Below are 24,711 nucleotides of genomic sequence, written 5' to 3'. Positions count from 1 at the left end.
ATGGCATAATATCGCAACAATTTTTTTATTGACGCATTTTATTTATTATAGTATACGTAGTACATACAAAAACTTACTTTTATGAAAACCATTTATTTAAAATCAAATTTATTCTTTAAACAAAAACTGTCGTAGTCTGTTATCATTATCAAACGTACCAACAATTTTAACTGTAAGGTCTTTTTTGTTGCAGTTTACTTTTGACCTAATTTTTGTGCATTTTTAGTTTTTAAAAATTTTATAAAATTTTTAATATTTTGGTTGAAACTAAATCAAAGCAAAAATATTTCCAATATTTTTACTTTGATTGTGCTGAAACAGTTTTGAACTCAAAGCAAATTGAAGCAAAATGTTATTTATCTGCTACATTGTTCTGACAACTTATTATATTTTACCGAAAACGTACAAACAATTAATTAATTGTTTTGTAACCGCAAAGGATTTTTTTTACCGAAAACATATCGCCACAGTATCGAAAAACTTATTTTTACCGAAACCGTATTGTAATAACAAGTTTTGAGGTATGCAAACGCAGAACTTTAAAATTTAATTCTAAAATTTAAAAATGCCGGAAGAGCTCCTCCATTCATCCGAGAATAAAATTTATCAATGAAATTTAAAATTTATCAATGAAATTTAAAATTTGTTGATGAAATTTAAAACTTATCGATGAACTTTAAAATTTATCGATGAAATTTTAAATTTATCGAAAATATTTTTATCGACTTGGTGCTCACAAAAATGCTTTTTTTGATGTTTAAGAATAAAAGTTTTGTATTCTGTATTCTTTAGTGTGTGTATTTTACCGAAATACGGCTACAGTTGGGCTTATAAACCAGAAATAAAATTTCCCGCGCTAAACTTTCAACCATTACTAAACAATAACTTAAAGGATAGTGCATTAAAACTTAAACATAAAATGGATAGACAAACAACTTTAAATCAGTTTTTCACAGCTCGTAAAAATGATATTTTGATGCAGCCGTCAAAAAAAAGAAAATTAGATTTTACTACAATAATTGAGCCAAATATTCGAAACCATAGAACTTTTTTGAAAAATAAACCTCAATTGGAAGTATTAGATTTGTTCAAAGACTCATCAAAAAGTGTTCAAAAAATTGAAGATACAATATTAATTGATAATCGCTACTCTCCTAAAATTAAAATTGACGTAAGTTTAAAAAGAAAATCTACAACAGAAGGATTAGAAATACTTAATCAAGAACTAATTTCTAAATCAATCAGCAATAATAATGATAGTCTACCAAACTGTAATAAAAATGAAGTCAAATGTTTTCAATCCAAAGATTTTACTAGTTTGGCAACTAATTTTACAAGAAGAAGGTTAAAAACAGTTTCTGCTATAAATGAACAAGCAAAAATGACTTTATTTAGTAAAAGGTCTAAGTTATTAAAGGCTGGGTTAACTAAGCCATGCGGTGAAATATACAATAAAAAACAAGTATCTAACTCACAAAAAATTGATTCAACAACAATACCATTATTAAATAAAAAAGAAGAACTCAAATTAGAACAACACAAAAACATTGCTCAGTTGTTGCAAAGTAATTTTAATGTTGAGAAAGTAGCTGATATTTCAAAACAATGTAACTTAACACAATATTCTGGCATAATTGAAGTTGATTCTGCTATAGCCCCGTTGAATAAAAAAGCAGAATCTAAATCAGGACTTCGTAATAAATATGCTCATTTATTGCAAAATAACATGTGCATTGATGAAAAAGCAATGACAGACAAAAAGATGGATACCAATTTATATGTGAATGATGCAGAAGAAAAGTATTTTATATATATATATACATATATATATATATATATATATATATATATATATATATATATATATATATATATATATATATATATATATATATATATATATATTCGAATTTTAACATATAATTGATATTTATTTTATGTGTGTATGCACATTTGCCTATCTCTATATATTTCATTATTGCATCATCATTACTAATAGTTCATTAGCGATGTAATGTGCAACCCTTGATACACATTATCACTACAAGTTATACATACATGCATTATATGCACTAATTGTAGTATATTTTATGTAAAACTGAACTGAAATAGCTATGTGTATGGGTTTTAGTATATAAATTGACTATTGGTTTGGGAAGGTACAGTCTATGTATGAAAAACATATACAATTTAAAAAAAACTTCAAAAGTTTATAAAAAAAAGTTTTACCAGATTACAGAAAATTGAGGCCCTACTCTCTTAAACTATAATTTTTTACAAAAAATTTTTACAAATTAATTTTTAAATAAAATAAAAATATAATTTTTTACAAATAATTTTTTGTAAAAAATTATAGTTTAAGAGAGTAGGGCCTCAATACACCAAAATTTCAACGTTCAGGACTTTACACCAAAATTTCAACGTTCAGGTTCAAACTTTTTTCGCTTAAAAGTTTGAACTTTCAGAAGAAATGCCTTTGCAGTCATTTCGATAAATGCAGATAGAATAAATAAAAATTAGTGTTTGAAGCTGTTATATTTTTTGAAAACAATGTTCTTTCCTTTTTTGATTTATTTGTAGCTATTCAAAATTTAGAAAAACAGTGTTTTGTGTGGTCACTCTAAAAATACGAACATAATAACGTAACATGTAAAACCATTGCAATTCATGTGTCAGTTTTTTTGCGTTAAAAATTAAACAAACAGCGACCGTTTGACCACTGTTTATTTATGTTTGGAAAAAATTAAAATATTAAGTAAAAATAAAACATGGCTACTTTCAAATACATTAGACATCCAGAAGATCTGAGGTTTGGGATTATTTTGAATTTCCACAGGAGCTGCAACAAGTCAAATGTAAAATTTGTAAAGTTTTATTAAAAAACCCTGGCTCAACAACAAGCACTATTACAAGACACTTAATTAAGCACTATTACAAGACAAGCTCTACAAGCATTGGTAGTAGTTAAGTTTTACAATCAGCATTTTGTGCTCAAGGATATAATTTGCCCAAAAGTCATCTAACTGTTTGTGATTTAGTGATGGAATACTTTGAAATAATCAAGAAACAAGTAATTGCTTCATTACAAAAAGTCATTTTAACTAATGGCAAATTTAGCCTAACATTTGGTTCAAATATAGACAAAGATATTGTTGCCTCCGTTACAGATGGAGCCAGTTTGATGAAAAAATTGACGTTAAACCTGAACATCAAATGTGTTTCAATCATGCTATCCATTTATGCGTAATTGATGTGCTTTTTTTTAAAAAAAAGTGCTGCACGACCAATTGATAATTTTGACAATGAAAGTGTTGATACCATTGAAGTTAGTGATACCATTGAAGTTGGTAATAACAATGAAGTTAATGAAACCATTGAAGTTGGTGATACTATTGAAGTTAATGATTCAATTGAAGATGTTAATGAAGATGATGATGGTGATAGTGAGGAAGAAGATGAAAATTCGATTGATTATGTTGAAACAATTCAAATATCTACTGAAAATTTGGTACCTTATTGAAAACTGAATTTCAAGAGCTGGTGGTCAAAATTTGAAAAAATTAGTACAAATGTTTTGTAGATCACCTGTAAAAAATGATGATGATCTTCAGCCAAATATTGTTAAAGCATTTGAAAAAGAGAAAGCTTTGATTTGTGATTCCAGGACAAGGTGGAGCAGCACAATTGCTATGTTAGAACGGTTTTTGGAAGTCCAAAACGAAATAAAAATAGCTTTAATTAGCAAAAACACAGACTTTTTTCTTTCTAATAATGAACTTGATAAAGTTAATAACCTTTGTGTTGCCCTAAAGCTGCTCAAACTAGCTATTGAAGCACTTTCCAAATATGATGGTGGTTTATTGTCTTCAGAATTTATAATTCAATTTATCTGGGAAATTTTTGGATGAAGCCAACATGCCAATTAGTCAAATTGTAAAACAGCAATCAGAAAGAAGAATTGTTGAAAGGAGAAACAAAGTTAATATATCTAATAAAATATTTATTAAACCCAGATGTTTTGAATCAAGATGATCAGTTTAAGAATAAAATAAAAAGAAACTTCCTAGCAAACCCCGCTACCAACCCCATCCAAAGATTATTCCAGTCTAGCGAGAAGACTCTGATGCTGATGGAGAAGTCAATAACAGTAATATAACTGGTGATATGAAAAATACTAACATTAAATTGACTTTAGCTCAAAAACTTAATTGTGTCATTAAAACATCTGATTTTCAAATGACAGTAGACAAAGGCGAACCCGGATCTAACCTCATTAAAAAGGAAATGGCTCTTTTGAGTGTTGTTGTTTATTCTAAAATAGACAAATTTTTCAAGTTAAATGTAGTGAAAATGAGAAGTCGTTCTCAATAATAAACAGTTTTTTTTTTTAAAAAATAAGCAGTTTTAATAGATAAATAAACAGTATTGTTTTTAACTTGTACCCTTTTATCTTGCATGTTTTAGTAAATTAGAAAAAGTTCGAAAATGTTCAAACTTTTTTCCCGAATAGTTCGAGTATGTTCAAGTTCGAACTTCTAAAAAAAAGTTCTAATAGGGCTGATTAGCAACCCCAGAGGGATTTTGGCAATTATTAGGATTTCTAATGCATGAACAAAATACATGTAGTTGCATGTAGAGTTAAGCTTTTACCTTCTTTTTTTTTATTAACTTACCGTTATTTTATTTTTGTTAATTGTCCAGTAAATTTTGCCAATAAATTGGTAAAAAAAAATTTTTTTTACATAGGTTTCAAAACAATTATATTTCTTTATTTTATTAAATTTTTAATTAAATTAAATAATCTACTTTTAATTTTAAAAAAACCGTGGTTTTTTTTTCAAAAGAAATGTTTTCCTCAGTCCAGTGACAAAAAAGAATTGAATCAATAAACAAGTTTCTCTGATCACTCTGAAAACATAACTACTGAGTTAAGCAAACTATTAAAGCGGGTTTTTGCAGTTATACACATTGGAAGAACTATGATAGGAAGTAGAGAATGAGAGATTCAAAATAATTAGAAACAACTTTTTATACTCTATGATTCAATAAATTTATGTTGAAATCGCCTATAAGTCTAATTTTTATTTGTTTGACTCTAGAAGTTTGGAGGCATAAATTTAGAGATCACTATGAATTATGTAATTAAGACCTGAATTCATGTAAAGAAGTGCACCTCTTTTTTTTTGACTTTGTTGAAAAATGCTTAATGTTAAGTCCTTGTATGGTAATGTCAGTTATATTAGAATCCTCTGCATATAAATTAGATTGAGTTATTCCTATCACCATGGTTTTGATAGTATTAACAAGACTAGAGAGATCGTTGATATGAAATAGAAGGAAAAAAATATTATGATAGAGGTAAATTTCTGTATAAGGGTTATAGAGTTATTTAAAAAATATTATGATAGAGGTAATTTCTGTATAAGGGTTATAGAGTTATTTAGTTTATTAATGTATTTAAGGTATTTGCATTTAGTTGTTGGATAAAACACATTGTTTATGTTTCTAAATAATTTTTTGTAATCATTGGCTTCATGAGATTTTATATTAGGAGAATTCTTGCAGGCAAAAAGTCAACTTAATTTCCAGATCAGAGAGCATGCAGAAAAGCATATTGTATGAATGCAGTTAAGACCATTCAGAAGAGTTGTTAAAAGCAGAATGCATCTATGTTTGTCAATTAGAATACATTTTGCTTAAATTCTAAATTAGTAATAGTTGAATTGGATGGCTCTATGAATACTTTTTATTTTTTTGTTGCAAAACTTGCAATTCTGATAAATTTTCATAATTTAGGTAGAAAAAGTATTTACAGAAGAGAAATTACCATTATAGTATAGAAAATATAGAAAATCAAAAGTAAAATAATCAAACGATAAACAGTAAATAAATAATTAACAACAGTAATCAGTAATAATAGTAAACAAAATAGTGAGTTAGTTATAATATATATTATTGAAATTGTGGTTTCGATAATGCACAGAATAGGCAATCAATCGTTTTTTTACAATTTCTGTACAAATCAAAGATGAGCATTGAAAAGTTTTAACTACCTCAGGTTTTTTGCAACTTTTTACATAAGGGTGAGGTTTTTTCAAAAAGTATAACCATATCAGCTTTTTCTCCAAAAGAAGGTTAAGATGATTAAGGAGTTTTCTTGAAATAAAGAGGCAGATTAATTTATTTAAAAATAAAAGTTTTTAAGAAAAGCAGACAACACAGCATAGAGATTATTTAAATTAGACTTTTAAAATAAATATGACATCAGATTTTTTGATTAAAATAATTTTTATTTTTAACCATGGAACCACATACCATAACTATTTAACCATACCACAGCTATTGGTTTTATAGAAAACAAAATTTTATTTTTGAACGTTTCAATTTTTTTTTGATTTAGGCTTAATCAACCAGCTTATTTAAAGTATAAACATCTTCTTCAAAAGAGCGTGTCAGAATCATTAAATCTTCCCAATAAATATAAAGTTATACTTGAAATAATACGCTGTGTAGATTCAATATTGTATCTTTTGAATCAAAGAAAGGAAGTCTGTACATTTGATAGGCTTAAAAAGTCTGTCCAATCAATGAATGGAAGGTAAGATCAATTATTTTGGTGCTTTTATTAATTGACTTTCAAAATAACAAAACTTACAAAAACCAAATAAATCAACTAAAATTTTATCATAAGAACAGTTTTGTTATTCCAGCGCATGTTACTTTTTTCAAAAGTTTGTTTGTATATTGTAAAATTATTTCAAATCTTTTTAAACTTGAAAAATTGTGTTTTTTTTAATAAGAAAAAAAATTTATAAGTTTTTTATGGCGTATAAGTTCTTTTAAAGTACTGTTTCAAAATTTATTATACTAATAAGAAAAATTATTTTTAGGGAGTTTAGCTTAAAGCATTTAGCATCAATAAAAACAGTCTATCCAACTGGATATGTCTTTCGTCAAGAGATTCTTCAAAAGTTCAGTCCTGTTGATTATCATTTGACAATCGAAGCAAATTTCAAAGATGTAACATCTTCTAATATTATTACTCCTTCAGTACTGATTACAAGGCGTTTGAAAGTTGAAAATATTCTTGTAAATATAACTAAAATGCATCATCAGGTTTGTTTGTTTCTCTTTGCAATATTATTAACACCGTTTACAAATATTACAAAACACTATTGTAGTGTATGTGTGTCTCTGTGTGTAATATTTTAATATAATTATTAAGTACTAAATCAGACAGATTTTTTTGTAGAGATTCTTGCAAAAATAAATTTTAAAACTTTGTTAGATTCCTGACTAATTAAATTTAATTGTTTACAAAGTTTAATAAAAATATATTTTATCTGAATTTTCTTTTAATATTTAAATTTACAAATAAGGAAAATGACTGAAATAATAAAAAAACTGATTATTTAATATATAATATATTATTTGATTACTTAATATTATATTATTACAGGGCTCGAATTAAGCATATCGCGATCGCAAATTGGGATTGGTTTTCACATCTTCGCAATTAGTTTTTTCTTTAAAAAATAATTTCGAGATTTTTTAAAGAAAAAACTAATTGCGAAGATTTTTTTTTTTTTTTTTTTTTTTTTTGGTTGCTTATTTATTTTTTTCTTAATTATAATATAATTAAGAAAAAAAAAAAATAAGCAATCAAATAAATTATGTTAAAAAACATGGTATCTAATGTTTTTTTTCTCTGACCTTACTCGTTTGGTCTACTGATATGCATGCTTGTGCATTTTTTATTTTTTTTTTAATTTAAACGTTTGTATTTAATTTGTTTTATTTTAAACGCGTTTTATGTTATTAATGTTATAAAAACTTAAGGTAGCAGATCCCCATAAAAATCAAAAAAATTCCAAAAATTTTTTTTGTCAATTTTAATGATGAACTTAACAGAGATTAGTTATGTAGAAACAGTTTGTTGTAAACTAATTTAGTTTTTTAAATAGTTACAGTTTAGTGCACTATAGTTTTTCAAACTTCCCTAGCAACTACCATAGTAACAAATTTTTTTATTGGTTTTTTAGCTGTATAGTCAAGTTTTTGGAGAAAACTTAGCTCTAAAAATATCCTGTTCGCCTAATATTTTGTCAGTGCTCAAAAAAAAAATTAGGATAAGTTTCACAGCTTAAAGGGTGGTGCTAATAATACCACATTTTATGGTTATATTTGCATGCTTGCTTAAAAACTATTTTCAATACAAGTTTGCTTGCATCTGTTATATAAAAATTGACTTGTTGCACAATTAGAAAACGTGAATTAAAAAAACAGTTATATACCCAAAACTACAGCCTCATTACCAATTGCAAGTTTTTCAAGAGTAAAGAAGTTTTTTTTGATAATTAATATAAGACAAAAAAGACTTCCGTACTAGGTTTCAACAAAAAAATTTCTGCTGATACCTTATACCAACTAAAGTGAAAGTTATGAAAAAAAGGTTCGTTGACAAAAAATATTCAGAAGGGGCATCATGTTTTTCTAGTGACTTTAGAATTATAATAATTTTATGAATTTTTTATTATGCAATCTTTATAAGTGTTTTTCTCGGTGGTTTTTTTTAATACTGTGCGATACATAAAACACGTTTTTTCAACTTCTGATAAAGATTTTGATTTGAAGTTTCTAGGAAATTTTACTTGTTGTGTTGTATGGGGTTTGTACCTCAATAAAAGTTCAATTTTTACTTTAAGTATATATATATATATATATATATATTTTTTTTTTTTTGGGTACTTCATTTTACTATTTTTTGAAAAAATTGAATAATTATCTGTTTTTCACAAACGTGGTAGAAACCCCAGTTAATAAAACTCTAAATGTACCCTGAAAATTTGGAGTTACTAGCATTTGTAAAACTTTCACAATCATGTTTAAAAAATTTTAAAACTATAACTTAAGCTGTAAATAATAACAGTAAACTACGCTATTTTAAACTCCACCAAACAAGATAATTGAAAAATAATATTTAAATATTAAAGATATTATGTTTAAAAAATAACAATTACAAACTAATGTTGAAAAAATTTTATACTAATGCAACCCCTCCCCTCCTCCCCCTCTTCCTCTTACCACAGAGTGGCGCCAGGGATGAGGAAGGGGTTGAAACTTTTTTTGAATTCATTTTTTTTTTTTTTTTTGCATTAGAAAAAATAAGGTTGGCAGAAAAAATGTACAAGAAGAGTTTTTACTTTTAACTAAGTTTTAAAGACATAGAAACAAAGTCAACAATTTTTTGCCAACCTCAAACACTTCTAAGTTGACAGTTAGGTCTGCATTGCCAATTGATTAACTCTAACTAATTTTTTCATTTCTTTGTTTAGCTTTTTTAGGTATATTTTTTGTGAATTGTGTTTTGGGTGCAAAAGTTATCATTTTTAAAATAAGTTCTTATTTTTAAAATAAGTTTTGATTATCATGATATATTAGAATAGCAATTTAATGTTAAGAGCATTGAAAGTAAAAAAAAAAAAATTTTGACAATGACATTCTAGATGATATAAATAAATAAGAAAAAGATTTGAATAATTTATTTAAAAAAAAAAAAAATGTTTGTTTAAAAACAAAAAGAATTGTTTTTCATTAATCATGCTGCAACAGCATTTTATAAAAGTCATAAGCTTTTTCTATTCATCCAGAAATGCATTATTTTCAACACTTTTAAGCCACCCTTCTGTATTTTCAAATGTGACATTCTCTCTGATTCCAGAACTTTCTGCTTCAAACCATTTATTGGTATTGTATTTATGTAAATCTTTTTATAGCTGTTTTTGATTAAAACTCAACTCAAACTTTTGTGAACTTTTACTTTTTTCTCACTGTGTTGTTTGTATACTGATTGCCTTTTAAAATAAATAATTGTTTGTCATTTTTGCCTCTATTGTATGAATATTTCTATTCTTTTTTTTTTTTATAATTTCTAAATTCTTTTAAAAATATGATGCTCTCTATGCAATGTTTGTCCCACCAATTATAAACTTGTGCTATTGTTATTCAGACTTTCAAAGAGATGTTAGCATTTTTAATTATTTTAAAATAAAATTTCATCTAATAAATTTAATTCATTCAAATAATTCATTAACAGTTAACTTTTTGACCTAAGGACTGTTATGATCTCAAAATTATGTTTATTGCACCACCAAAGGCATACTGTATTTTTTATTGCCCTGCATTTTTGCTTATTCAACATAATTTGAATGCATTCATTGTTTGGTTGTTATAGTCATTAAATTAAAAGGGCATTCTCTACAAAAATACGCTACTAGACATCATTTTCACGAAAGGTTATCATCAGGTTGTCTGTTTGACTAATCTTTATCAACCAAATGATGACCAAGTGTTATTATCAAATTGACTAAGCAAAGGTGTGTTTTAATTCTTTAGCATCGTTTTTACGTGAATTTGGGCTGATAAAATCAATCCAACCTGAACAAGTTACTGGTTGGTATTCTCGCTTACACAATTTGGCATCGTCAAAACAGGAATGTTTTAAAAATATTGATTTCACTATGGAATTTTTAGATGATTTTAACAAATAAATAATAGGAGAAGATACATAGCTAAATTTTAATAATTTTAACACATGGATGCATAAGTTAAGCGAGATTTTAGTGTTAACTCAAATGTTTTAGTATAAAATCTTGGAACAGAATCTGTAGTTGCCTAAAGGCAAGTTTATGATGTAATCCTTGGCATTAGTGGACTGTGCAATATAAATACCTCATCAAAAATGTTTAAAAGTGTCTGTTTATCATACTGATATCAGCAAGCTCGGTTTAACAGGAAAAAAAAAAAAAAAAAGAACTGCTTGAAAACTAGTGTGCAAGACTGCTATTAAAAGATATTTTATTAATATTAAATGATCTTCTGAATTTTTGTTTGTTAATTTGAATTTTTTTAAACCCATTTGTACAATTTTGATGTTTCATCTCGGTTCAATGCGTATATGTTTATTTTTTAATAAGTCCTAATGGTTTTAGGTTTGAGGATACCGCTTTACCAGGAAATAAATTTTTTTTTGTCAAATTGCATTTTTTTTTTCAGAATATTAAATAAAATAGTTCCAATAATGAATTTTAGTTACTAGTTAACAAAAAAAATTTGAAATTTTGAAATTTTTTGTAAAACATATCAAGTTTTAGCCCAAAAAGGCCTAAAATTGTACACATGAATGAAACAAGAAAACTCAAACATAAAATGTCTATTTCTCTCAAAATTTTACACAGATAATTTCACTTATATTATCTAGTTCCTGAACTAAAATGATGTTCATTGCACAAGTAGAGAGGCCAATTTTTGAGTTTTCTATGACTTATACCACTTTTCGGGGGGTTTAAATGAAAAAATTATGAACAATGAATAATAACACTGTAAATAAAGCACCTTACGTCTTGATTTTAGTTCAGTCTCCAGATCTAAGTGATTACTGCAAATGCTGAAAATAGTAGCTCCATATCTTAAACCAATCCTAATATATCTTGTTTCACGTAAAGGTAAATAGTGAAAAATGACAAAACAACATTTTAAAAACAAAAAAACTAAAGAAGTCTAAAAACTTCCTAAAAGCACACAATTTTTTAGCTTCAAGTTCTTGTTCTTCATCAAACCAGCATTTAGAAAATTCTATTTAATAGATTTCTTTTTTTTATTAAAGTATTTTCTTTTCTCTCCATATTGCAAACACAACGCCTGTCCCTTTTCAATGAACCGGTTACAGTCTTACCACTGTGTGGTATATTAAGATATTTTAAAACATGTTTAAGACTAGATGTTCCTTGTTCAAAATCAAAATAGCTGAATTTACTTTGATTTCTAGAGTATATTTCATCATTAACACATTTTTGGACACTTTTTGGACCAAATTACATTATTGATCCCAACTAAAATCTATAAACAAATTTATCAATAAAAATAAATATACATAAAAAGTTTTATTATCTCTAGAGATAAATAAGTGCTCTGTAAAAGCTGATATATAACACTGAAAGTAAATGTTGTTTGTTTGTTTTATTTTAATCAACAGTATAGAACAGACTTGACCATCATACTAAAGTTCAACTTTTTAAAAGTATGCCAAGTATACAAAAATTAGTCCAAAGCAAGAAAGAAAAGTGTGTTGCTAGGGGCCGTTGCTATGCAAAATATGTTTAATTACCTTGCTTAATTATAAAATAAACCTTTTGTGTTTTTTTTTACTTAAAAACAGATTTTAGAAATGAATTCAGTAATAATTATCTTAAACAAAGTAAACTGAAAATTTGAAAAATTTCAACTTTATTTCCTTTTTTAACCACCTTAAGGAGGAAGGGGGAGGGGTTTGTTTTTAATTTCTCCCCCTCCCCTCTTCTTATCTCCTAGTTAAAACTGGCAACAATTATTTTTAGTCATCATTTTTTCAATCATCATTTTAATCATTTGTATTTATCTTGTTTAGTTTTATCCTTAGATAGGGAGTTGATATAATTGGAGTTGATAAAATTTTGAATACATGAATTTACCAGTGGACTTTAGTTATGATAAGAAAACTATTTAACTAAAGACTTTAATAAATGCTTTTTTTGAAAATACCACGCTATTAGTAAATAATTATTGAAAATTGTTCAAAGTATTTTAAATATTTATTAACTATATTTTAGTAAATTCAATTTTAGTAGTTATTAATGTTTTAAATAAATAGTAATTAAATGTTTAAATACTTTAAACAATTTTTAATCAATATTTACATTACATAATATATTTACATATATTAAATTGCATAATAAGTAAAATATAAAAAATAGTGTATTTGATTAACTATTCGAATAAAAAACATAAGTATTTAATAAACGTATTTACTACTATTTTAATTTTTTTGATTTAAATACTAGAAAATCATTAAGTTTAATTTAAAAAATTATGTTTAAAAACATGTTACATTTACTATGGGTTACATTAAAAAGATCTTAATAAAACTTTTATTAAGTTATTGTAATCGTTATTTGTATTATTTTAAAAGTCAAAAGGAAAATGGAAAAGAAACAAAACTTTCTGGAAAAGTTTATGTTTTGATTTTTCGTTTTCATCACATAAACTAAAATAGCAAGCTAAAGATCAAAAGTTCATTCATTCAAAGATTAAGCTTGACGCAAATATATATCAGTAACTGCTTTCAACATTTTTTCAACACTAGCACTACAGTCTAGGAGGCTACTTTAGCTGTGGTTACAACCCTCTCTCAACTCTTTAACTCTGAAACACGAATCTTGGCGAACATGACCGCTGTGCAGAGAAAAAATTTGAGAAACTTTACCTTTACTTACCTTCACTTCTTGATTTGTGTCTTGTCTCTGACCCTAGCTTGTGTTCAGTTTTTCCTTGTTCTCCTTTAGGTGGATCGGACCATGCAATAATCTCTATAAATCCTTTATCTCGTATTTCTATAGACTCAACCTATCATCGTACTACTTACTACTACCTTAAAGCTGACTGGGATTCTTTTTGTGATTTTCTATGGGTTGATAATAAACTCCTGAATAGACCTACAGCTTCTACACTTTTCTGTATCTTTGCACAGACAGGCGTAGAAGCTTTTATTTATTCTTGTTGGTTTCAAGTAAAGGCTCATTCTACTCCATGGTTTTTGCCTTATGCAGTTGCTATTTCTATGTGTATTTTGTTTATTTTTTATCTTTTTCAAAAGGAAAAAAATACTTTTGAGAACAAACGCCTTTTTATTATTGCAAAAAATCAATGCAAATAAGTGCTTCTGATGCTAAGCTCCAACATTCTCAGTTTATTAATTATCTCAGAGGTTGGACTCAAGAGACTTTTGGAAAATCCTCAACAGTGTCATTAACAACTCAATAAGTAATAAAGTTTTTTCATTTGTGATAATTATGTTATATTTTTACACTCTATCAAAGAGCAAATAAATTTCTATACATAGATATATCACTTTTTTTATGTTTTAACATATACACTTTTTTTTTAACAAAAAGTAAATAAATTTTTATGCATAGATATAAAAAATAACTGATCGAACATTTGAAATTAATTTTAAAACAGATTAGGGAATGAGTATTAAAATACAGCTTCTGAATTTTGAAATTCAGTAAGAAAAAACTACCAAATGAAAAAACCATCTTGAAAAATATTTTATAAACATATAATTAAAAAACTTGTTTAAATCCTCTAAGTTAAATATAAAAGTATATATAAAATATATATAAAAGATATAAGATATCTATAAAAGATATAAAATATATATAAAAGATATAAGATATATAAAAGATATAAGATATAAAAAATATATATATAAGATATAATATGGATATATTATTGTAACAATAATATATAAATAAAAGTATATAAAGTAATATTGAAACAAAAAAGTATATTTTATAATTAATATTCCTGTCATTACCATTACTTATGTGTTGTTTTTGAAAAGCTAAGCACGTTGTTCAAAAAAAAAATTTGTTTAGAAGTTTTTACAACAGTTAAACATAAATGTGGATAATAATGATGTTCAAAGATGGCATCCTAACTTCAAACTAGATTCTGTTCCTGATATTGAATTATCATTATTGCCTAGTGCACCTGTTCTTAAATGCTACTCAAGTGCAGCTGATATTTTATTACAGAACAAGAAAGATTTGTCTTGCAAGGTAAAATGTGTTTCTTATTTTAAACTTTTTTTAGTTTTTTATTATATTAGAAGTAATATTTAATTTGATACAATACTTGAAATTTTTTCCATGACTTATTAACATGATTTAATTCTTTGATTTTGAATATATAGTAGATATTATATTGTTGATATACAAAATATGTTTACCATTTATAATATGGTGACTGCATAAAAATAGACCAAAATACCTTTTGTGTTTTTGCTTTGAAATGCATTTAAATTGAAGCTTAAATCTTTTAGGGTTTAACAAAACAGGTTGTCAACAGTCATTAAATAAAAAGTTTTTAAAAGTTAATATTTTTGCCTCTCAAAAATGTTTTTAAATGCAGTGATTATCTTTTTCCGGATATTTCCGAAATTCCGAATATTTTTTACACTAAGTTTTTCTGAATATCCAAAACATTTTCTTTATATATAAGTTTTTATATATAACATATATATTTTTGTAATATATTTGTTTTTTAAGCTTTTTCACAAAAAAAAATTATAAACAACTCAGCTAAAAGTAAAGCTTAAGGGAAAATAAGGGAAAACATTATCCAGAGTTTTTCTGGATATTTTATCGAAACAGTTTTCAGGTGTTGAAATCTTCGTATTGTCCATGATGGAGGAAATAATTAATGATTCAATATCACTTGTATTATATATTTTATTATATAAAAACTACATGCCTTGTGGCTAACATAAAACATTAAGAATATCGGCACATAAATACGATGCCGATAAAACGTGTAAACAAAAATGGTGTCAATAAACTTAACATCAGGAGTTTTAAAATATGACCTGGATGATCTATGTAAATGGTCTTGATACCAAACTGTAAAAATTCACAACTGTGAAAATTCAGATTTTAAGCCAGTCTTTTTACAATACATTGCTAAAAAATTTATTTGATTTCAAAAACATTTTTTTAATATGAACTTTAACTATGTTAATTTTTCCTTATTTAATGTTACATTTCTGCTTTATATTTTTTATTCAATTTTTCAATGATGTGATTTTAGGTCATGAGTACTGTAGGTCATTTTTTAAAGTCCATCATATGTAAGCAATTACATACATACACATGTCTTAAACTCAAGCAGATTTTTAATATATTTTCTAGTTGTTTAGTAAATGCACTCATCTTTCTTTTTCTTTTTTTATTAACTTGTACCATTTATTTAATTTTTTTTTTAATAAAAATGTATTTTTATTAGAATTAAAGTTACAATGTTATAAATGATACATTGTTACAGTGTTACAATTTATACATAGTTATGGTGTTATAACTGATACATAGTTACAATGTTGTAATCGATAGATAGTTACAGTGTTATAGTTGATACATATTTACAATGTTATAATTGATCATGGTTATAGTATTATCCCAGCCGGCACATTAAGTTGTAAATGTGCAATTAAAACTTTTTAGAATACACATCATTCTGGTATGTTAGCCATTTTATCATTTTAAACACACATTAGAAATACACTACAGATGCGTTTAAAAATGAGTATGCAATGCAAATCCTACTGAGTATTCACATTTGAAACTCTTCTAAATAAGCCTAAAATACAGTAATTAGATATTATTCAATACATTGTTTTCTTGGTATCAAATGTGCATTTAAAACTTTTTAGAATATGTCTTATTGGCAAATTTATGTTAGCCATTTTACTGAGTAGAACACATACCAGAAATATGTTTTAGATGCATAGATTATTAGACACATAACACACTTCTGAAATGTGTTTCTGTTACATGTAATACAAACGCAAACTCGCATTGGCTCTAAAAATAATAACAAAAACTATTACTTGAAAATTTTATTAAATTAACTTGTACAGTGTTCAATATGCACATCTATATTACAATTTTTATAATATAATCAAAAAACATCTTATATTAATTTATAACAAATATAATAACAAAATTTCACCAAAATCCTCTACTAGTATACTAATGTATAATTTACCTTGTATTATACAACTAAAAATACACTATACAACGTAATATTCTAAAATGACATTATTAGGCAAACAATTGAAATCCATTTTATTTGGTGGTACATCATAAAGCAGGACGATTTCTAAGAAAAACAAAACTTCTGATGTTTTTTGATAATTCTTCCAAAATTAACAAATCTATATCAGAAAAAAAGAAATTAATTTAACCAAAGGAAAAGTTCTTACTTAAATCTGAATGCATTTTATCATTGTCATCCTTAATAAGACAAACAGCGAAGAACTCAATACTTTGTATAACACTATATAACTGGATATGTAAAAGCAAAGATGAATAACAATATAAAAATTTCTAATTTTTGTTTGTTTAATAAAATTTTTATTGATAGCAGCTTTAATAATATACATATCATTAACAAACTTAACATAAATACAATAAATACATAAATTTAAATATTAACTTCAATGTATATCTAAATTAGTGAGTTTATTTTGTATTTATTATTGGGTATATATAATTTTAGTTAAGTTTTTAAAAAACTGATGTTATTAAGAAACTGCAAGATTATTGCTTATAACAATAATAAAACATTTTTTCTCTCCCTCACTAAGAAGTGTTTTCATTACTTTACAATACATAGAGATTCCATCTTTCTATGTAAATACTCTCTATGTAAAGATTTCATTTTTAAACAGAGTATTTTTTTTTTTAACTAAAATTTTGCTCATTGTACATTTTATATTTTATCCTGAAGGGTTTAAAAGTCCATTAAATCATTTAGCTGCATTATATTTTGCATTTCTTGTGTGTTTTTTTTTAAATACTGTAAGTTTTCAAATTTAAATGCAGATGTATCATTTACAGAACAACTTTAATATTTAAACCATCAACAATATGAAACAAGTTATAAACATTAAAAATTACAGATCTTAAATGAATTATGGATACCCATAAATAGCAAGTGGCAATAATTAATTTTTGTTATTATTATTCTCCCTGTTTAAAAATCTTACAGTTACAGCAAGTGCAACAAACAGTTGTAAACTTTATTGTCTTAAACTTTCTCGAACACAATATTTCTTCTATGTAAAATAATTAGACAAAATTCTGTTGCCTTCCAATGTTCTAGTTCAAAAAGACCTCTTGGACTTTAACTAAGCAGCGGATTAATTTCAAGCATTTGATTTAAAATCAGTCGTTTCCGACCAAAGCTGATATGAATTTTAGATTTTAGTTTCACACAACATAAAGATATTGATGACAAGCTTCAAGGAACAAATTGCACTTAGGCAGGCTCAATGGCAAAAGAAGGAACCATATCTAAACTGTTTATTAAAAATTATATGCTGTTCCTATTTTTATGCAATTGGTAAGCATTTGACCTAATTTTAGCATCAGTTCTTAAAACTGCATTATTTGTATAAATACTCATTTTTTTAAATTACTCTGTCACAGAAGTTTACCAATCACATTCATTTTTTGACAACAATATTTGATACTCTATTTTGACTATCACTTGAATATATATTCACTTTACAGAAAGATAATACTTGTAAATCATTTTTACTTGTTTTCCGGTGACAAAAGATTTTCAGGTAACAATTCATCTAATGAACTTAACAACATATCAGGGCAAACAGTACTAGAGATATATTTATTATCACATATAATATATGTGATAATAGATATATCTCTAGTACTGTATCTAACTCCTGGAGATATATTTATTATCTCTATTATTATTATCTCTAGTATATGTTGGTATACATAATAATACTTGAGCAGAACAATAAATATTGTTTGTAGCATTATCACGTATATCAACATATCAGTGCAAACTGTACTTACAGTTTCCACTGATATATTGTATATTGATATACATGTTAATGTTTAGCTGAACAGTATTTATTGTCTGCTCAAGCATTATTACATATACCAACTAGGGTGGTTCTAAAAACAATTTTTTATGAAAATGTCTGCTGGCACCCCCTGAATGTGTTCTATATAATAAAATAATACTGGATTTAAAAAATTTTTGAATAAAAAATCTTTTTAGGGGTTGCTACAGACCCTCAAAAATTAAATGGTCATTATATTAATATTAATATTATCAAATTTATAATATTAACATTAATATTATCAAAAAAAAATTTTTCAAAAGTATATCATGTTGGGTCTCAAATGAAACGAAATTATATAAAAATTTTAAAAATATGAATAGTTTTATGATTAAATTATCATTTTAGATTTTAGTGAACATAAAGTTGCATTTTTTAACTAAGAACGAAAAATAGGAATTTAACAAGACTTTTTTATTATAATTTTTTTTCTTGATGTTTTTTTATAAAATGATAATTATTTTTAAAGTTTTTATATAATTTGAAACCCAATATGACATACTTTTGAAAAACTTTTTTTTAGTAATATTATGGACCTATTTAATGTTCGAGGGTCGGTAGCAACCCCTTAAAATATTTTTTAATCAAAAAATGTTTAAATCAAGCATTTTTTTATTATATACAACATATTCAGGGGGTGCCAGCAGTCATTTTCAAAAAAAATTGTTTTTAGAATCACCCTAATACCAAAATATCAGTGCAAACTGTAATGGAAGTATATCTACAACAGCAACAACAATATATTAAACAGAAGTATAGATAGATTTATTCCATCTATAATTCTGGTTTTTTTTGTGTGTCTATTATCTACTATCACATATATTATGTGATAACAGATATATTCTCGTTACAGTTTGCACTGATGAGTTGTAAATGATAACATCATTTAATAATAGCATATGATAACTGTAATAGTTGCTAACTGAACGATATCTTTTCTTTAACTTAATAATATATTAATGAACTTGATAATATATAACATAGTAATATAATATTAATAATATATTATATAATATTATATTATTAAAAAAGCATAGATACATTTGAGATCTTTATCAAAAGAATATCTTTTCTGAAGAGATCCTTTTGATAAAAAATCGTTCTGCTAAAACATTTCACATATATCATATAAGTTATATAAAGACTTTTCATTTAGCTTTTCGTATATTCCTGACAGAATATAGTTATAGAATATAATTTCTATCTAAAAGTTGCATTAATGAAATAGAAATTTTCACTAAACTTCTTGTTTAATTTAATTTTGATCAAGTGGTTTTAGTGTACGCTTGCGCTCTGCACATTAAATTTAATTTTACTGTTAAATGTTTATATTTAAACAAAACCGGGCACGATTATACGTATTTTTAATTATACGTGGTATTGAACTCGAATTTAATACTTATATAATACGTGATAAATACTGTGGCTATTTACAATACCAGATGTGCCGGCTGGGATAATTGATACAAAGTTACAGTATCATAGTTGATACATAGTTATAATGTTATAGTTGATAGATAGTTACAGTGTTATAATTAATATATAGTTACAGTGTTATAATTGACACATAGTTACAGTGTTATAATTGTTACATCATTATAGTGTAATAACACAAGTCAACAAAAAAAAAATTTCTCTGGTACAGAGCAAACAATTTGTTTTTTGTATAGCATTTCTCATTTTGATTTCAAATATGCAACTCAATTTTCACCATCACGTCAAGTTGTAAAGATATTTGGGTTCAAATCTTTAGCATTTGGGGTAAAATCCTTAATATTGTCACAAAAAAAAAATTATTCAAAAGTATGTCTGGATCTCAAAAGAAGCGTATTTTCATAGAGGTTTTTAAAATGTTATATGTTGGTAATAAAAATAAATACTTTTTGTTTTATTGCTGAGAAACATCTTGTTAAAATTTTTTTAAGGGTCTGTAGCATTTTTTTCACATAATTTTTTTGTCAATAAATTTTAAGAAAAAATATTTATGTTTTCTAAAATCTCTATGAAAATACGCTTCTTTTGAGATCCAGACATACTTTTGAATAATTTTTTTTCGACAATATTAGGGACTTTATCCCAAATACTAAAGATTTGAGCCCAAATATCTTAACAACTTGTCTTAACAACTTGACGTGATGGTGAAAAATGAGTTGCATATTTGAAATCAAAATGAGAAATGCTGTACAAAAAACAAATTGTTTGCTCGGCACCAGGGAAAAAAAATTTTTTGTTGACCTGTGTGATTAATATATTTCAAAAATAAATTTTTGAAAAGAAAATATTGCTAAAGTTATTTAAAAAATCTTTTTAAATATAGATTGTTATTTTAATATTGATCATGCAAGCTATTGAAGTTCCGGCATTATCTAGCATAAAAATCTAGTATAAAGGTTCCGGCTACAGACCTAGTATAAAAAGTGTCTTCTATATTTTCTTAAAGAATTTATTTATAAATAATATTGGTTATAAATTCGGTATTTTTTTAAACAAGGTTGAAAAAGCTCTTAAAAATGTGGCGAGAAAATCTTTGTCAAAAGAAGAGGAAAATGATGTTGAAAATCTTTTTGTAGCTAATACTCAAACTAAGTCAAGTATCAAGAGTCTAAAGGGTGTTTCAAATGAGCTTTTAGAAAGAATTAAACTTAAAGAGCAAAAGAAAATAGAACAGGCTTTGACTTGTGATCCTGTAGTTATAAAACGCATGGCTCTTATGGAAAAGTTGCCTGAAATGGCTCGTATACTCAAAACATTTTTTACAGCTGAGAAAAAAGCTGCAATCACTCTTGAAGATTGTTTATTAAAGCTATGCGAAAGTTACGCAACAGCTATTCCGCCAAGTAAGTAAACTAGTGGTTAATTTCAACAAATTAATTTTTTACTTTATATTTCAGGACGGACGGTTTTTTTTTTTTTAATGAACTCAAAAATTAAAGAAATTTATTGATTTTAAGTTTAATTGATTTTTAGGTGAATGTGAAGATCTAGTAAGATCATTAGCAGAACTTGTTCCGTCTTGGGTTACTATTGTTTCAGTGCGCAAGTGTCCTTACATAAAACTTGCGCGCGATGTTGATCTCAATTATGTCATGAATGTGCTATTAACTGCAAAAAAAAATCAAGATTTTAAAACCGTATAATTTTTAACATTATATTTTAGAATTGTATATGAGAGCTTTTTGATTAATTTATTAATCAAAAACTTAAATTATTAAAGGTTGTAAACAAATATTTATTAATATTTTAATTTTAATAAATGATATGTTTTTATTAAAACTTTTTTTGTTGTCATTCATGTTGATATTCTTGCGCTATAGATTAAATAACTCGTTGGAGATTGATGTGGACATTCTAATCAAATAACTTATCCTATTTAATCCCGTCATTGCTTTATTTGAGAGTAAATAAAAGTTTGCGTAATAGTTCCCAAAATTATGTTTAGTTTTCTTAAGTAAGAGATCTAACAATACTCGTGATCTTTTAAATACCTTTGAATAAAGATTTTTAAATCTTATATAGCTAAACAAAAAATTATCAAATTAAATATATTTACACTGTTTTACAAAAAAAATTTAAATAATGGGATTAGCTTAGCTCCAGTGAAAATTTTGTAATTTGTATGTCTCTTCTTTTTTAGTTTTTTTTTTGAAAAAGTATTTACCAAGATTTTGAAGACTGCTTACTTTTTTAGTACAAGATTTTATATTTAAGTGATCTAGCGTTTCTGTTATTTGAAAAGTATTTTTACGAATGTGGTTCTCCATATTAGTTGTTTGCTTACTTAGTTGAAGTTCTCTTGCAACACAATCAAAAACTAGATCTACACCATCTTCTTCTTTAACAGATATTTCAATGGCAACCATACCTTCAAATTCAGCGTAGTTCTTTGCATTTTTAAAAAGTACTTCTCTATGCTCTGATAAATCTTTTTTGTTTCCCACTAATACTTTTGTAATGCCTTGTTTTCCAGAATTTTTTATAATAGAATTCCATAGTGGAAGGGAGGCAAATGTTTCTTTATTTGTTAGATCGTAAACAAAAATTACGGCATCTACGTTTGGCATATAACTTTTTATTAGTCCATGAAATCCAAAACATCCAGCAGTATCAAGAATGTTGAAATCGAAAGTCTCTTTGTTAATGTTAACGCAAACTGGAACGCGATTAACACCGACTGTCGTCGTCGTTCTTGACAAAAAGGTTCCTAAAACATATCTTCTAACTAAGGAACTTTTTCCTACACCAGGTTCTCCTAATACCACAACATTAAAACTTTTTTTCTCTTGGCTCATTTTATGATTTAATTGTTTTACAAGTAATATTATTGCTCAACACTTTAAAAGTATTGTGATTTCAAAAATGTTGTTTTAAATACTTTTGATGACATAAGAAATAAAGTAAACATTGCATTTTGTGTTTTCAAAGCGTCACTTTTTTATATGGTGTCAGATATCAATATGAAAAATATTACAAGTTATCTTTTCTTATTATAAGATTTTATCACACTTAAATGCAATATATTTTGCTCAAAAATATTCATTAAATATAAGTTTTTATAAATATGTTTAATTTTAGTAATTCAGATGGAAAAATTCTTTTTGATTATTCAGTAGAGATTTTTTGACGTTTTTGATGACTTGATGTATTAAATATGTAACATTTACGTATTTTTATATTTAAATTAAAAAAATTTATTACTTAAGGTAAAATAATAATATATGAAAAAATTGTATTTCTTTTAAAGTCTTTTTGGCTTTGAAATCGATAGGTTTTCTAAAAAGCAACAGAAAATTTACACAAAGTTTGGTCAATTGAATCCCTTCTTATCGCATGTCTATTTTGTGTTTTCTGATTTTTATTTCAACACAGTTTTGCTAAACCTCAAACCTGTATTTTAATATTTCTTTCCGATACTTCTTTAATAAAATATGTTTACTTGACACAGAAATTTTGATTCTCTGATACTGGTCACAGAATTTTTGATTCTCTGATTACATTCGAGCTTTTCAAGCTCGAATACAATCAGAGAATGTTGGTCCTTATCAAGACAAGAATTATAATTTATAAGAGTCGAGGACTTTTATAAACTTTTTATTTTCACGTTGAGAGTTTTAGAATTTTTTAAAAATACGCAAAAGAATTTTTAGTTTGAGTACATAATAGCACACTTCAAAAAAAATTTTAAAACTAATAGCTATTAAATGTGCGCATTGTGGCTTTCTCGGTTTTTAAATAACTAAAATAACAAATAGTGTATATTATAGATTATCATTACCGAAACCTTGCGAAAAATAATATACAAAATTTAGACAAATGCAATAAAGTAATGGTGAAATGACCCCATCTAATTACTAAAAAACTATTTACTTTTTCTGTTTGCGTTATTTTGTGAACTTCTAATTTTTTTTTATTCCTATAAATCTATTATTTAATCGTTAAATCAATAACTTGCGCAACTTAGAATCAACATTCGAAAGTTTGATAGTTGATTTTTCCACAAATCATAAATAATAATTAATAGAATAAATTTAGTTTACATTACTTTTTTAAAAAAGAAAAAGAAAAGTCCGTAGATAATAAAAAACGCTTAGGTTCAAATTTGAATTGTTCAAGTGTATTTTTCTTGTTAGTAACAATCTGGTAAAAATATTTCCACATTGAAGGTCCGCGGTGTTGGGTTGAGTATGAATTTAGTTTTAATTTAAATTTTGGGATGACAGAGTTGTCATATGAGAATCTAGTAGGGTATTTATGGCTTATTTTGCTAAAATGAGATTGAAATATGAGTGGAGACAGTCCATATTTTATTTTGTACATAAATTGTAAAACAATATATATGTTAATTTTGTATACATTCGACGCTCCAAGTTTGCATAAGAGAGGTTCATAAGAATCTTTTTTACTTATTCCAAAGACAATTCTACAGGCATGTTTTTGTTTACTGTAGAGTTTTTTAATCATAGTATAATTTATGCTTGCCCAGGCCATGTTACCATAACTTAGGTGACTATGTAATAATGAAAAATATAAACTTTTTAAGGACATGATATTAAGGAAAGGTTTTGCTTTATACATTAATGAGTTATTTCTTGAGAGTTTTCTCTCTAAAGTGTTTATATGAAGCTTCCACGACAAATTTTTATCTAAGATCACCACTAGAAAGTTTATGAAGGTTTCTCTTTTTATAT

At 25.8% G+C, this 24,711-nt stretch overlaps 2 protein-coding genes across 2 annotated transcripts; one reads left to right on the top strand and one right to left on the bottom strand.

Annotated features, from left to right (window-relative positions):
* Positions 1-826: 826 nt before the first annotated feature.
* Positions 827-21,799, top strand: LOC100204411 (DNA replication factor Cdt1). The gene is made up of 6 exons (XM_065820443.1): positions 827-1,800; positions 6,401-6,598; positions 6,891-7,116; positions 14,475-14,657; positions 21,018-21,363; positions 21,494-21,799. The coding sequence occupies exons 1-6, from the start codon at positions 920-922 to the stop codon at positions 21,661-21,663; spliced, it is 2,004 nt and encodes a 667-aa protein (XP_065676515.1). The 5' UTR covers positions 827-919; the 3' UTR covers positions 21,664-21,799.
* Positions 21,800-22,034: 235 nt separating this feature from the next.
* LOC100200799 (ras-related protein Rab-31) lies at positions 22,035-22,815 on the bottom strand. The gene is made up of 2 exons (XM_065819554.1): positions 22,185-22,815; positions 22,035-22,042 (listed from the first exon to the last, which is right to left on the bottom strand). The coding sequence occupies exons 1-2, from the start codon at positions 22,813-22,815 to the stop codon at positions 22,035-22,037; spliced, it is 639 nt and encodes a 212-aa protein (XP_065675626.1).
* Between the last annotated feature and the right edge of the window lie 1,896 nt (positions 22,816-24,711).

The sequence above is a fragment of the Hydra vulgaris genome, chromosome 15 (assembly GCF_038396675.1).
Source record: "Hydra vulgaris chromosome 15, alternate assembly HydraT2T_AEP".
In the NCBI taxonomy this organism is placed as follows: Eukaryota; Metazoa; Cnidaria; class Hydrozoa; order Anthoathecata; family Hydridae; genus Hydra; species Hydra vulgaris.
This window is presented reverse-complemented; position numbering and strand designations above follow the sequence as displayed.

Coding starts and splice junctions, on each gene's coding strand:
- LOC100204411 (XM_065820443.1), top strand. CDS start 920: ATGGATAGACAAACAACTTTAAATCAGTTTTTCACAGCTCGTAAAAAT. Junction 6,599..6,890: donor GTCCAATCAATGAATGGAAG/GTAAGATCAATT, acceptor AATTATTTTTAG/GGAGTTTAGCTTAAAGCATT. Junction 21,364..21,493: donor CGCAACAGCTATTCCGCCAA/GTAAGTAAACTA, acceptor ATTGATTTTTAG/GTGAATGTGAAGATCTAGTA.
- LOC100200799 (XM_065819554.1), bottom strand. CDS start 22,815: ATGAGCCAAGAGAAAAAAAGTTTTAATGTTGTGGTATTAGGAGAACCT.